General features: G+C 39.0%; 1 protein-coding gene across 5 annotated transcripts in view; it reads left to right on the top strand.

Moving 5' to 3' along the window:
- The window catches only part of NCKAP5 (NCK associated protein 5), a 371,875-nt gene that overhangs the window by 14,272 nt on the left and 343,447 nt on the right, over positions 1-14,156 (top strand). For all 5 annotated transcript variants that reach the window (XM_027679099.1, XM_027679100.1, XM_027679101.1 and 2 more), the window contains exon 2: positions 6,293-6,421. In XM_027679099.1, the coding sequence (XP_027534900.1) occupies positions 6,353-6,421 (69 nt within the window). In that variant the 5' untranslated portion in view covers positions 6,293-6,352. The remainder of the gene's footprint in view (positions 1-6,292; positions 6,422-14,156) is intronic.

Here is a 14,156-nt window from a genome sequence, read left to right as displayed (position 1 = left end):
GCATGTAGAAAGCATAAATGTATTTTGAAAACAGTGTCTGAAGCAGGGTGGAATTTATAGCTGAGATGTTTTATTTTAAATGCTGTGTTTCTAGAACATTCTACTAAGTGTCTGTTCTTTGCTGGCAAGTGATCCCCAGTCAAAAATGGCATGAGACTGTCCTACATGCTCTACTGATTCCATTTTGAGGGATGGGATAAGGGCAGGAGAGATCTGCAGTGTTTGGCTCTCAAATTAGTCAACCCACAGTTTCTTTGTAGACTGCCATGTGTCAGTGTCATTGTACTTTTTTAAAAATCATAATGAATCACAGAATTATTAGGGTTGGAAGGGACCTCTGGTGATCATCAAGTCCAACCCCCCTACCAAGGCAGGGTAAAAGATGAGGAAGTTCCTTGTTCCTGGCTCTGTCCTTTCCCATACTTCCTTGGGGCTACTTTATCATGGCCTGGTGCATGTCAGGCAGATAGTGGTAGGACAAGGGGGAATGGTTTTAAACTAAAAGAAGAGAGATTTTAGTTAGATGTTAGAAAGAAATTATTTACTCAGAGGATGGTGAGGCACAGAAACAGGTTGTCCAGGTAAGTTGTGGATGCCTGGCACAGTGTTGAAGGGGGTTGGATGGGGCTTTGAGAAACTTGGTCTGGTGGATGGCGTCCCTGCACATGGTGTGGAGATTGGAACAAAATGATCCTTAAGGTCCCTTCCAACCCAAGCCATTTTATAATTCCATTATGTGAATCTGTGACCACTGGACAGTTTTCAATCAGAACTAGAGGACCACTGGATTAGGGAGTGTTTTGGGTCACAAAATAACTTGCATGGCATGGCTGACTCTAAGTGATGTCTATACAGTACCAGGAGTTGGACTCGATGATCCTTGTGGGTCCCTTCAAACTCAGCATATTCTGTGAATGTCCTTTGAAACAGTTTTAGAGATTGTAAGAAATTTGGGGTGTATAAAAATTAATTATCCCACAGGAAAATGAAGAAAGAGAACAATTATTAAGAATATTATTCTGTCCAGATATTTCTGACTGACTTGGCATATTTTTTTAATGTAATTTTCCCAAGCCATTCAATATCTAGGTATGTAGGCAGAATGGTACAGCAGTGCTGTGTTTGCTGTCTTATAATTCCCATAATATTCTACTCATCTAAGCATTTTAGCTTCCTGCATTGGAATTTTTCTAATTTAATTAACTCATTAATGCTGGCACATGGCACATTCTCCTTCCCTCTCTGCAAAAATGCAGCTTGCTTGTCTAAATAGCAACCTAATCCAGTGGGTGTGAGTGCACGACACATACATTAGTGCTAATGAACTGCTGACCAGCCTAAGCAAATACCTGGGAGTATTGGGCATTAGGCAGGCAGGGCCTGCTCACGGCACTGCTGTGAAATACACTGGGGCAAAACAAAAAGCATTTAGCTAAGTTTCAGGTTGCAGAAATGCTCATGTCGCTGTAGTTTTCTGTTTCCTGAGGGTTGAGTTTTTAAACATCAACTGAAAGGAGAATTTATGAATTATTTTTCCACTTTTGCATTTCAAGTCATGTCCAGGCTAAATATCCTGATGGGAAGAGATAAGGGTGTGTTAATGAAACCGTTTTAATGGCTGCCTTGTAGTGACTAGGCAGGATTTTCTCATCTTTTATGAAGGTGTGGTTTTCTTCTTTCCTGCTCTGATGGTTTGAAAACACTACCATTTGGAAAAAACCCAAAACAAAACAAGGGAAATAATCAAATTTCTTAGTACAAACCTGGCCCATTTTTTGACTGGCCCGTGCCTGGCAAGATAAATATAGTGAAGTCATGGAGCTGAACCTAACTGTGATCTATTGAACAAACATCAACTCCTTAATTCTGGAATCCTTTTTTCTTCCAGTTCTGAAAGGCCCTGAAAACTGTACTTTTCTGACAAAGACCACAACAAAAGCAAGCATATGCACAGTGGTGTTAGTGCCAGAGCTGGCAAAGGAAATACAGCCAGACAATGACAGATTCAATTCAATTCAATTAGGTTCTCAGGAAACTGAATCACTTCACAGATCGGTAATGAGATATAAAATCTTTCACCTTTAGGTCACCTGTTCATTCTAACTAACATTTGCATTGATGACAATCTTTGCTTTCTCATCGCTGCTTCCTGACCTATGCCAGTGATATTATTTTCCTTCTCATTTCATTACTGAGGGATAATACTAGTTCTGGTTATTTCCTCTCAGTAAAAGCCTGGCTGTCAAACAAGTAGGACTATCAGAGTAGAAAAAAGCATTTAAAGATGATCACTGTATAATTTTGGCCTCATTCTGTTATCCAACAGTTAGATGTCCACGTCACAAATCCTGTCCTCTTGTTAACATCTGGGAAAGACAAGCAGACTGCTGAGAGGGAATACCTTGCTACCCCACGGGTATTTTGCCTTCTGCCAGCATTAAGGTGTGTAAAGCAGAAGGTGGGGAGGCTGCATTATATCTATCCTGGATTCAAAAAAAAGGATGCTAGTTTGCAGAGCTGACATTTTTTTTTATGTGTCATAACTGTTAAATTTGTACAAATTTGTAAGAGAAAGAAAAATAAATACAGTCTATTTCCAGTTACCAAAAAGATATATACCGTGTGCTGGTTCCCAGCTGGCATATGTTGGCATAGCTCTGTTGAAATGTAACTGCAGTTTTAAGCTGTCTGAAAATATCTTGGATGCTAAGGAATATAACGTTGTACGTTTTCATCAGCTAAAGCAATATACATCAATCATCCTTTGTTACTACTAGAAATGAAGAGGGTATTATAATCCAAAAAATTTCTTGCATGGATTTTAGAGTGCTTTTCTATGTTAATCACACCATTCCTCCAGGGCATACTTTTAGAGCCATCTCCTAAAGTGATGAACATTCTTGTACTGAGTACTAAAAATACTGCACTTTAGGATATATAATCAAGTTGATGCCTCCGGCTTGCTGGCTTTATGAACACTGAGGGTAATACCACACTGAAGCAAGATCCCACTTAGGTGTCCCTCTGAGAGTTTTTTCTCTGTCCATACAAAATGTTCTTTCCCAAGTTCAGTACAAATCTGAAAAGACAATAAGCAAACATCTGGGACCTGCATTCTCTTGGACTGATCCCCATACAGTTCTTGAGGATACAGGCTTAATTGCTGAGTGCCTCTAAATTCAGTGTCTTCCCCCATATGTTCAGCACAGATGAACTCTATAATCCCTTAGAAAAGAGTCCTACAGCAGAAAAATTTCCTCAGCACTTGAAGATGTACCCCCAAAGATTTGGCAATGCACAAGTGTGAGTGGAGTATTGGTGAAAACACGATAAATCAGAAGGGAGTTTGCAATAGTTCACAGTTCAGCTGAGTTAAATGGGACTGTCAAGGTCTGAGTTCAAATCACTGGGGTCTCTGCTGTAAACAGACTGACACAAATTGGTCAGGGAAGGCAGACAAATGTCTACAGTTTGTTCTCTTGGTAACACAAAAATACTATTTCTGATGATTGGGCAAACTGATTCCAAGAGCTTTTTACATTTCAAGACTCTTCCATCTGGAGAGCTATTCTCCTCTGCTGAACTTCCCAGTGGATGCAATAGCTCCATTTGGAGTTGTTGTTAGTCTTTTGGTTGGTCGCGGAGGAAGAGAGATTTACCTCTGAGGGTAATTTTTTCTCTGTGACAAGTAGTGTGATGCACAAAAATAATCATTCCAAGAGGGAAATTTATTCTGTTTTTCTTAAGTACTTCACTCTGATGATCAGTTTTCTTTAAAGGCCTCCTGAGCTGGGTGCTTTGAGACACCAACATATGTCGGTACAGGTGATGTATTGTATTATCTTGTCTGATAATTGCCTGTGATTCAAAACTTTAAGTGGGTTTAGCCTTAGGTGTTTAACTCTTCAGGAGAGATCTGTGACAGCCTGCTAATGGTAACGTGCAGAGATATGAGCTCCCATGGTATGGGGGGAAGAAGTGGAGCCTGCAGGTCTGAAGTTGCTCCACCAGTACATGAGTAGGTCCACGTGTTGTCCTAGGAATGGCTGCAGTAAATCCACTCCCTGAAATGCCCAAGGCAGCATATAAACTATAGGAATAATTAATATTAATCCTTTCTCCTTTTACTTCTAAACTAGAATTTTGGGTGGTTCCATTAAATGCTTGCAGACAGAAACTTCAGGCACTTACTCATACTAAATACTTGACTTTCTATGGGGATCACTGGCTCCAACTGTAGTTCTCACTCGCTCATTCCTAAGTGATTCTGTGCTCAACAAAGGCTCCCTTGATGTAAGTCCTGCTCTCCAGGCATGATGCATGCACAGAAGAATGATATAAAGATTACATAAGGTCTTTCTCTTGCTAATTTCTGGCATAATCACAAAAACAGTGTAATAAATTGCTGCCGTGTTTGTTTAAATCTATTGTGTTTCTTTTGAGACATGGTAGCTAATCAAGAAACAATGGGAATTATATGATAGCACACCACTGAGATTCCTTACTAGCTGAATTAAATAGCATGTGCAGCTTTAGGATCGGAACTACAAAAAAGCTAACAAGGGCTTATAGGTAAACCTGGAACAAACATGTAAGGCAGGAATGATCACAGTGCAACAACTGAGATTTTCCTACCATTGTGGGTACATGTTCTCACTGCATGTGTTCTTTAGAGGAAAGGATAGAGAGGCTAATTGTTATCTGTTTGGGAGAAAATGGCCTGAATTTTGGTCTTGCATAAGTATAAATGAGAAGTATAAAAGAAGCATAGGAGACACCAGGTGCTGTTCAATAGAGGCTGAATTCACGACTGGATGATTTGGTAGCTGGACCACTTATGGTTTCCCCGTGGGCAGTGTTTTAAAAGAGCAGTCCCAGTGTGATGCCCATATTGATCCCAGTTTGCATGACTCTGGGAGCCCTCTGAATTCCAGCTGGCTTCAGAGCCTGAGCCTGGGGCATCCTGCTCTCCTTGCAGGCGGCCTGTGCTTGACCCACATTCAGGCTCCTTTGTGCCCTCATGGCAAAGCATTTGGGGTCAACTCGAGGAAAGAGTTGCGGTGGTTTTATCTGCTTGATATCCCCACAGCGACAGATGGGATCGTTCACAGGTGCAAGAGAAGTCAACTCTATCCATAGGCATGCAAATGTATCTGGAGGGCACATGCAAGGCTTCTTTTGGGAATGCCAGCTGTGCTATCCTACAGCTGAACCCAGTGGTATTCGTGCATCACCTGTGTGTGACCCAAGCTGATGTTCCCAATAAGCAAAAAGGATCAGAAGCAGACCAATTTTACTCTTGCCTAATTTTGTTTTTTTCAGTCAATGGGAGTTAGCCTAGTTAAGAGATACAGAGTGTTACCCTCTGATACAGTAAATACAGTCGTTATGAGATGCGGGAGAAAATTGTACTTTGTTCTGTGTGAGCATGTCTGCCTGCCCTAATTTAGGTTAGATTCTGATTTCTGTTATTATTCTACTACTTTCTGTAAATCCGGAATAAATTCATTAGCTTTGCCCATGTTCCTGAATCACAAACAATAAATATTACCTTAAAATACAAGCTAAAACTTTAGATAGATATATCAAACAAGAACATTTAAGGAAAGAGAGAGATGGTAGGTTTTACTTGTAAGCAGTGGCTTGGTTTTAGTAGAAACCACTGGCCAGGAATTGCCAAACCCTATGAAACTGGAAGGACTAATTTCCTTTTTGATACCTTTGTGGGCTGAATTCCCTGACTGCTCTTTACAGGGTGGGACTGTCAGATTATCACAGCAGAATCTTTGACCTTAAAAACTTAAGGAAAGTGCTGAGGGCATTTGTCTCTCATTAAGGATAATGGGAGTTGAAAGCTTTTAGAACTCTTCAGGATTAGGTCCAAAATTTGTACATCACAGTAGCAGCACAGATGTGCCAACAAGGAAGGCTTACTGAGAAGTGCAATTAATGTGAAACGAACTGCTTCCCTCCCCCTCCCTGGCCCCAGGTAGTTCATTGGCTCTGCAAATCCAGCTTCCAGCCCAGTTCAAAAGAGACTATGAAAACATGGGTGTATTGATAAAGACAGTAGTAGCAGATTTTTTTTTTTTTTTCTTTGAGAAGCAACCCAAACACGTTGGTAATATTTCTGTTTGGAGAGTTTAGCTTTTTTGGCACAGAGAATTTGTTTTTGGAACACAGCCTACTAGAGACACGAAGTCATTAGCTGCTGGGTTATTACAAAGTTAATGAGGAAAGACTGAAATTGTTAAGTAGAATATTGAAATGTGCATTTAATTTTTTTTTTCAGTGATGCTGGAAACAGACTGACATTTCAAGTTGATCAAAAGGAAAACAAATAGCCTCAGCTATGGAGAGAAAAAGACAGCTACAGAAAAGGGAATTTGGGAAAAGACTTTCTCTGGACAGCAGTCTTGTGGTAAGAATGAATATTTACTGAATATATTTTCTGTCATATTTAGTTGTTCATAGGCAATACTAATAATTATGTGCATTTTAAAGGTGTTTATCTATTCATCACAATATCACAACCTTTTGTGATTATTAAGATTCTTCAGAGAGAAAGTACTGGAGGAGTTTTACAGCATCCTCGATAGAAATTTGTCATTATATATAAACATGTCCCTGAATTCCCTGAATTTACCCAAGAAAGGAACCCAAAACAATATAACAAACTTGTAATTAAAGTACTACTCAGCCTCTGTGGGATCAGTCTGTATTGCTTCATACTTAGCTTATGAGAGCTGTAGGTTACTTAGGTCATATAATCAGAAATATTTATTTCACTATCAAGGATACAAATAAAAATTTTTTCATCATAGTGAATGTATAAACTTCTCTAATATCAACTGAAAGATAAACATAAATGTCACATGCTGTAAAATAATTGCTTTTGCTATACATAGGGTTTACATTAATTGGAGATTACATTCTAATTTATTTTTAGTTAATGTTTTCAAATGCTGACTTAGATGAACAAGGAGATTTTGAGCAGTACTATGGACACATGACTGGAAAATGCTCATGAATGCTGAACAGTTGTGTTCAAGGATAAATATACCCACGTCAAGTACTCAGCAGGCTAGTTTGCAAATACTGAAACAAGCAAAGCTAAGAGAGCCGAGGAAACCCATAATATCTCTTTGACATTAATAGAGGTGATCTTCTGAGGAAGAAGGTTGTTGTTAATAGAGCTGCCTTTTTTTTTTTTTTTTTGGTACTCGTATGGCTGAGATTGATGCTGGGAAGTAATGGAAGCAGGTGGATTTGGCATTGGTAGCCACAAAGGGCAGGATTTAAATTTTAGGGTTCACTAATGAACACCAGTTTGGCTCCTTACATGAAACAAACAAAATACTAAACTTTGCCCAATGCCACTCATAAATAACAAGTCAAATGATTCACAAAGTAGAACTTGATTAGAGGGAGAAAAGGATTGCAGCAGGTTAACAAGGCACCAGAGAATAAGCAAGCAGAATGTACCAATAGTCATTTGAAGTTCTCATCTCCAATGGCTCCTTGAGCAGGTATTTCTCATCTCCTACAACATCCCTTTACACACAGGTAGTGACTGTGGGACCCCAACCCTGTTGCCTGCAATGCTGGGTAGCAAGGCCTGATCCACCCCTGTGCTAACCCCATTACCTGAGCTGCCCACAGCTCACTCTGGCCAGCCACTCCTGCCTCACCTACACTGCAGTCTGCTGCTGAGATTTTCTCCACGTAAAAGGCTACAAAGACCTCCTTGAAAATGGAAACTCTTCTGTTTTGTCTCTTTGGTCTGACTTCTGTATTCCCATGATGTAATGTGTTGCCCTAATTTATGGTGACCACATGTCTCAAGCAAATTTTAAGATGATTAATCTACCTTGAATTTTACTCATTATTACAACTATGTAGTTTTCTTCATCTTATGCTAAAACTGTGGTTTGGGCTTTCTTTTTTTCCCCAGGGTAAAAGGCCCACTGACATAGTAAAAGCAGTGAACACATACCGAGCAAGTTTCAGTCTATCCACTGATGCTCTTCATTCACCTGCTGTACTCTTTATCAGGGCTAATGGAGCAGTACCACCTTCCCAAGTTTCTGCCCCTTCAAGGACTCTGCTTATCTCCCTTGGGCCTTGGCTACAAGGTCTGTGCTTCTCCAGGGTATGTTAGTTGGCCAGTGAAGAAATCTGCAGAGCGTGTTTTAAAAGGGGTCTGCTTTTTTTTTACTGTTTCTGATGATGATGAATTACACCCCTTTAGTTTGAAAAATAACATCAGTTAGAGAGATATAAAAGTAGGAAGAGTAGCAAGTTCTCCCCCTGACTCTAAGCTGCTCAGAATCCTTATGAGGAGCTGTCTAAGCTTCTCCTGTTCAGGACATGCAAATCAGGACTCTGATGGTGAGAGGTAGCTGTTTTTAGGTTGTTCAGCCTGCAACAAAACCTACCCTCTTAGCTTGCATGCACTCAGCAGACCATATCATTCTCTCAATGCTTTAAAACTGTTTCTAGCTTGTGGGTAGAGAAGGTAGGTTTGGTGTGAACTCACAATTTTATGTAATACACTCCAAGTCAAAAAAAAATCTGAAAGGTTTTGTCTGCTCAGAAGTATGTTTATTCCCAGGGCCAACCTCTGTTATAAGTTCTAGGCATGCACACCCCCAAAACAGACTTCAGCCTAAATCCTGCAGCTAGAATGTACTGCTGTGATCCAAACAATCAGCCATGAACTGTCAATATTTATGTGGAGAAAAGAATACTCGTAGAAACTGGGTACTGAAAGCCAAGGGAAATGCTAGCAGTTGTGAATTTTGCACAAAGATATTGCTTAGTATGGCAAATCAGTACTGTTTTTCCCAAAATGTTTACACTCATGTAATGGACTAGACTTGGCCTTTACTAAATGTACTATAGAAACTTTAATTTCCCTGAGGTGACTGTGTGATCTGCTGTGTGGAAGGGAACAAGAAACTAGGTATTTCTGGCTTCCAGTCCCACCTATTGCAAATTTGGATTTGATTTATAGCCAAGATGGTGTACTATGTTTAATTCTTACCCTTCTATATCAGTATGGGGGGAGTAGAGAGAGACATTTGCCAATGTCATAGGGAATGCCGTGTAACACCCTCAAAAGTGCTTTGTGTAATAATCAGTGCTAGTGCATATTAAAATGCTCATAAGGACTTAATTGGAGGAGAAACAGAAACTGTGGCTGTATGGGAAGCTGATACTCTCTCCCTGCTCTTCAGCAAGTGGTAAGCAGGGTGGGAGATTACACAGCTGAAATCAGTCTTCAAGCACTGGCTGGTGTGAATTAGTGTTAATATGTGCCAGCTGAAGATCTGTGGCTAATTAACCCATATTGGTGTGAAAGTATTGAAGGACATGTCAGCGAAAGAGATACTGCAATATTTCAATATTTTTTACATATAAACTGATCACATCATCAGCCTGACACACCCAGTTTTAAAACAGTGTCTTTTTTTGTGGGTGGCACTTGCAGATTGTGCTTGCCTGTTGAGTTTCTCAGTGCACTCATCCATTTGCTGTTTTGTCTTGCAGGTCAGTGTCTATGAAGCTTTATATTGAGTCGAATATCTGTAACTAGATCAGAGTCATTCATACATAATTAGAAACTTTTGAGCACTCTTCATTGTTTTGGAAGAGACATTTTGAGATTCAAATGCCTTCAGCAGCCTGTTAGGAAATCACACCAGATGTCTTGTGACTCCACAAAGTTCAACCAGGCAAAGCAAAGCCCTTTGTATTCCTCTTGTTTTCCCCAAATTCCTGTTCTATCATACCTCATCTTAATTATTGCATTCATATCATATGATGTCTGTCTTTATTACCTTGTATTACCAAATTCTAGTTGAGCACTGTACGTTAGTCCAGTCCCTTGCTTGTGTAAGTTCTTATGTCTCTCTTGTCCTTTCTCTTCCCAAAGGTTTTGTGTTTTAACCTCTCAGGCATTCAGGGCTGGACACTTTGCTGGGGAAATCTTGCCTTGATTTGCTCAAATGCATCTTGTCCTTCCAGCATTATTGTATCTCAGAAGGAATTATTATTTCTGTGTGTTTAAAGAAAACGTGTTTCTACTTCTGTACTGTGAGGTACAAATAGGCGTTTCTGATAACATTCCTCACCCTGCCCAGCTGCACTGCTTTTCCCATCTGCATCAGATTGTAATCTTCTTCTGGAATGCTGTTTTCCATGATTTAATCTACAAGTATTGCATAGTGATGTTTAAAAAAAAATAAATTCCTCTTCCTACCTCATCTTTTAGACTCTGAATATATAGGCCATGGTGGTATTCTAGGGAAGAGTGAGAAAAGGAAAGAGTTGTTTCTGAAGAAAAGACATGACTTTCAACTCCTTAGAATATGGATCTGGGTCTTCAAAATATGACTATGAATTTCATCAGACAGTTTCATATTCAGGCCTATCCCATCAAACAATGAGTTTCAGGCTTCAGATAAGGAGAATCCATGTTAGAGACATCCTTCAAACAGAGAGAAATTTCATAGACAAGAAAACACTCTTCCTTACACCACAGACACAGTAACTACCTTTTTTATCACCTCAGATAAAGGAGAAGAGTTCAGTGTTGTTTTATATACTAGTCTACCTCTTGCCAGCTGGTGTCTTGGAGGGATAAGCTTTACAAAGAAGGCAAATAAACTTTTAAAAATGAAAACATATAGATGCACAAATATGCTCATAAAATGTGCTTCATAGAGGGCATTTTTTTTTTTGAGTAATGAAGGACCTTATGAATTAATACTTTACTGGAAGTTAGTAATCTGAAACTGTGTATTTTAACAAGATCCAGAATCCTACCACTATTAAGAAAAGGCAGAGAATGCAGCAGAGGAATTGATAGTACTGTGGCCTAGGTCAAAGGGGCATCTTGCTATTTGCTTCAAGGAAATTAGATCCCTATCAGCTTTTAGTCATAATATCACAGATATTATTCCAGTATTCCAGAAATTTCTGGTATAGCCAATGGCTGTTATTGCTCTGTCACCTTCCAATATTGGCAACATGTTGGAGATTTACTATACACCCACTCATTTACATTTGCAGACAAAGCAGGTAAGCCTGCAGTGATGTTAATGTTTCATAGCTCGGATTCAGGTGAAACAGCTACAAAATATTAATTTCATAGCAATTCTTACAGGTAATCCTATGAGATCAGTTACAAAAAATAATATCTTTGTAATTTCTACCTGGTATTTAAAAACCAAAACATATCACCGAAGGAGGAGGCACTTTTTACGGTTTCAATATCATTTTATACTACCTTACAATGCTATTGTATTTTGGGTTTATAAAGTTTTCTTCTGCTAATTGATTACAATCAAACCACCACAACTCTGAAAACCAAACTGATTTGCGATAGGAGGACTAAAACTTTTTTGGTTCTAAATAGCAGATCTTCATTCCATCATGTTGTTCTGACATTAATAAAGGTATTTTATTGTATATGTAGTCATAAGATGAAAAGATAGACAACCATTGAAGAACAAAATGGAACTCTGTCCTGTTGAATTCCTGTGTAAGAAGTGAGACCAAAGCCATTGCTGTTATTGCCACACTACTTCTGTTTAGCATGCAAGTAAACTGCAAAATTCATAATATTGTTGGAATGTATTTATTTGGAATACATTGCTTAGCTGTCACATACCTCCATGTCAGATTGTTTTCTGCTAAAAGAGAAAAAGTTATTTCTGAAGAACATTTTGCTTATTGTGTGGCTTAAATCCTTAAATCCTTTAGATTTAGTTAAAAAGAACAGCTTCATAAAGTGAAACAGTGTGAACATTTCATGGTTTTCATTTTTTTCATGTTAAATCATTTCAGCATATTTAGTTGAAAATAACTAATGAATGAAAGTAGGTAAATACAGGATAGAAAGGGATTTTTCTGTGTTCTTTTTTTTTTGTGCTTCAGACTGGAATATAAGAAGGAAACTGACATGAAAATTCATAGTAAAATAAAAAATATACTTCAATAGCATTTAAGCACATGCTTTCTTAATATGGGTAAAATGAAGACATTTTTGATGTGAGAAGATTTCTTTGCTGATATTTGCAATTTATTATTCAGTATGTGAGGGAGGCAGCTTAGACAGGGAATGCTATTAAAAAGACTAATGAAAGGATTGGTTGTATTTCAGGTTTTCCCTACAGAAGTTCTTCACTAAAAAGAAAACTGGAAAAAACCCCAAAACTAAATAGACCCCAAGCCAAGCTTTTATGTAATTTGTGTGGGATGAGGAGAGTGTTAGAACATATCACTGCCACCAGGGCTGCATTGGCTACTCTATTCACTGGAGTGCTCCTTGAAAATAATAAAAGCCCTATCCTTTGCCTGATCCAAACTGTCCAGTTGCCTCCCAGGCCCTTTTGATCAGGAAAAAGTCAATGTTTCAAGCCGTGCTCTTTATTTATGTGGATAATTCCCAGCCTGACTACACACGTGGTTGGCCCTTGCAGCTGTGGTGGCATTTAGCCGGGGAGATTTGAGAGCAGAATATCTTTTAGAAGCAGCCAGCATTTATCAAAGCAAAAGCTTTTGTTTTATTTAAAATGAAACTTTTACTTCTGAAAGCAAGTTGGGGTAAAGTGCTTCGCTGGTGGCTCGTGAACTGTGCCTGCTGCTTTCATTCTGGTCACCTGCTCCTGTGGGACTCCGTAGGATGAGCTTTAATGGCACCACTTTGCTGTAATAAGGGTAGAGTGTAATGTAATGAATTGTACTGGGGCATGGGAGTAGTATCTTCATCAGCCTGTGCTTCTGCTGGTTTCATGGGCATAAACACTGAGTTGGATTGGAGGGTGTTGAGAAGTGTGCTTGCGTTATCTGGGGCTGGGAGCCAGGGGTTTGAGGGTTAAAGCCTGACATCTGTCACCTCTAATCAATTTCTAACTCAGTTTAATAAATTGCTAATTCAGTTTTCTCATTAATAAAATTCTGATTCGGTTTTCTCATCGATAAATTTGACATTGTAATAATTTCTCTACCTCATAAGTATTCTAGGAGCAGTTTGTTATTAGCATGAGTCTGTGGCTTGCTTTGATATCTTCAGATGAAAGGTGTCGCAGTGAATGTGACGTTACAGCGAAGCTGTGAAAAGTGCTGCACCAGCAAGGCAGAAGGGGAACCCTTCCTATGTGGGAAATAAATTCAGTGAAGGGAATAGCCCTGATTTTTTTTTTCCTAGATGACTGTGACATTCACAGTGTGTCTTACATCACTGTGTAACATAACATAACTCAGCATTTTCAAACAAAAGGTGGCATTAAAAATATTGCCACGTCAGGTGTCTGCTAATGTTCTAACTTTTGTAGCCTGATAATCCTTTCCACCTAAAAACTGCTGCCATATTCCCTATGAATCTGCAAGTATTTTTTAATCCTCTCAAAACTTGGATTTTTATTTGTGTGTTAATTTATAATTTAGAATTTTATTCACCTGGATACACCATCAATAAGAAAACCTGTGCCAAGGGTTTAATCTGGCACTGCAAAAGCATTGGAAAAGACACACAGAATGGAGTCTCAGAAAAATAGTTTTCAGTGTTTTGCAGAGGCAAGCTAAAACATTCATAATATCCAGTGCATACAGTGGGAGTGTAAGTCAAGGAGAATGGTTTAATAAAGGTGACAAGTGGGGAATTTTGAGGTAGAAGACAGAATACAGGAAAGAACACTAGTGAAGTGCAGCTTGTGTTACTAATTCAATGGGTTAAGGTTTGCACATTCATAGGGAAAACCCTAAGTTAGGGACTTGACACAAAGACTGACTAAACTGAATTTTAAGAAAAATCCACTCATAAAATCATAGGACGGTTTAGGTTGGAAGGGACCTTAAAGATCAACTAGTTGCAACCCCACTGCATATTCCTCATGGCAAAGTTAGTATCATGCTGTTCTGCTAATCTGACAGTAAGGACGTCTATTCCAATGAAGTGCTATCAACTGTCTATAAAATAGACAGTCCTGAAATCTCCTTGAAACTTTTTAGAAAAAGAAAATCCCTGTGTGGGTAGAGTATGTAAAAACCATCTAAACAGAAGAACAGATTTTCTTGTGCACACCCAGTGCCTTTAACACCAGGACTTTGAGGAAACGGAGCTATTTATAAATGTAGTGCCAAGAGCA

This window comes from Neopelma chrysocephalum, unplaced genomic scaffold (assembly GCF_003984885.1).
Source record: "Neopelma chrysocephalum unplaced genomic scaffold, ASM398488v2 Primary Assembly neopelma1_44, whole genome shotgun sequence".
Classification (NCBI taxonomy): domain Eukaryota; kingdom Metazoa; phylum Chordata; class Aves; order Passeriformes; family Pipridae; genus Neopelma; species Neopelma chrysocephalum.
The sequence above is the reverse complement of the archived record's forward strand: the minus strand, read 5'-3'. Positions and strand labels throughout refer to the sequence as shown.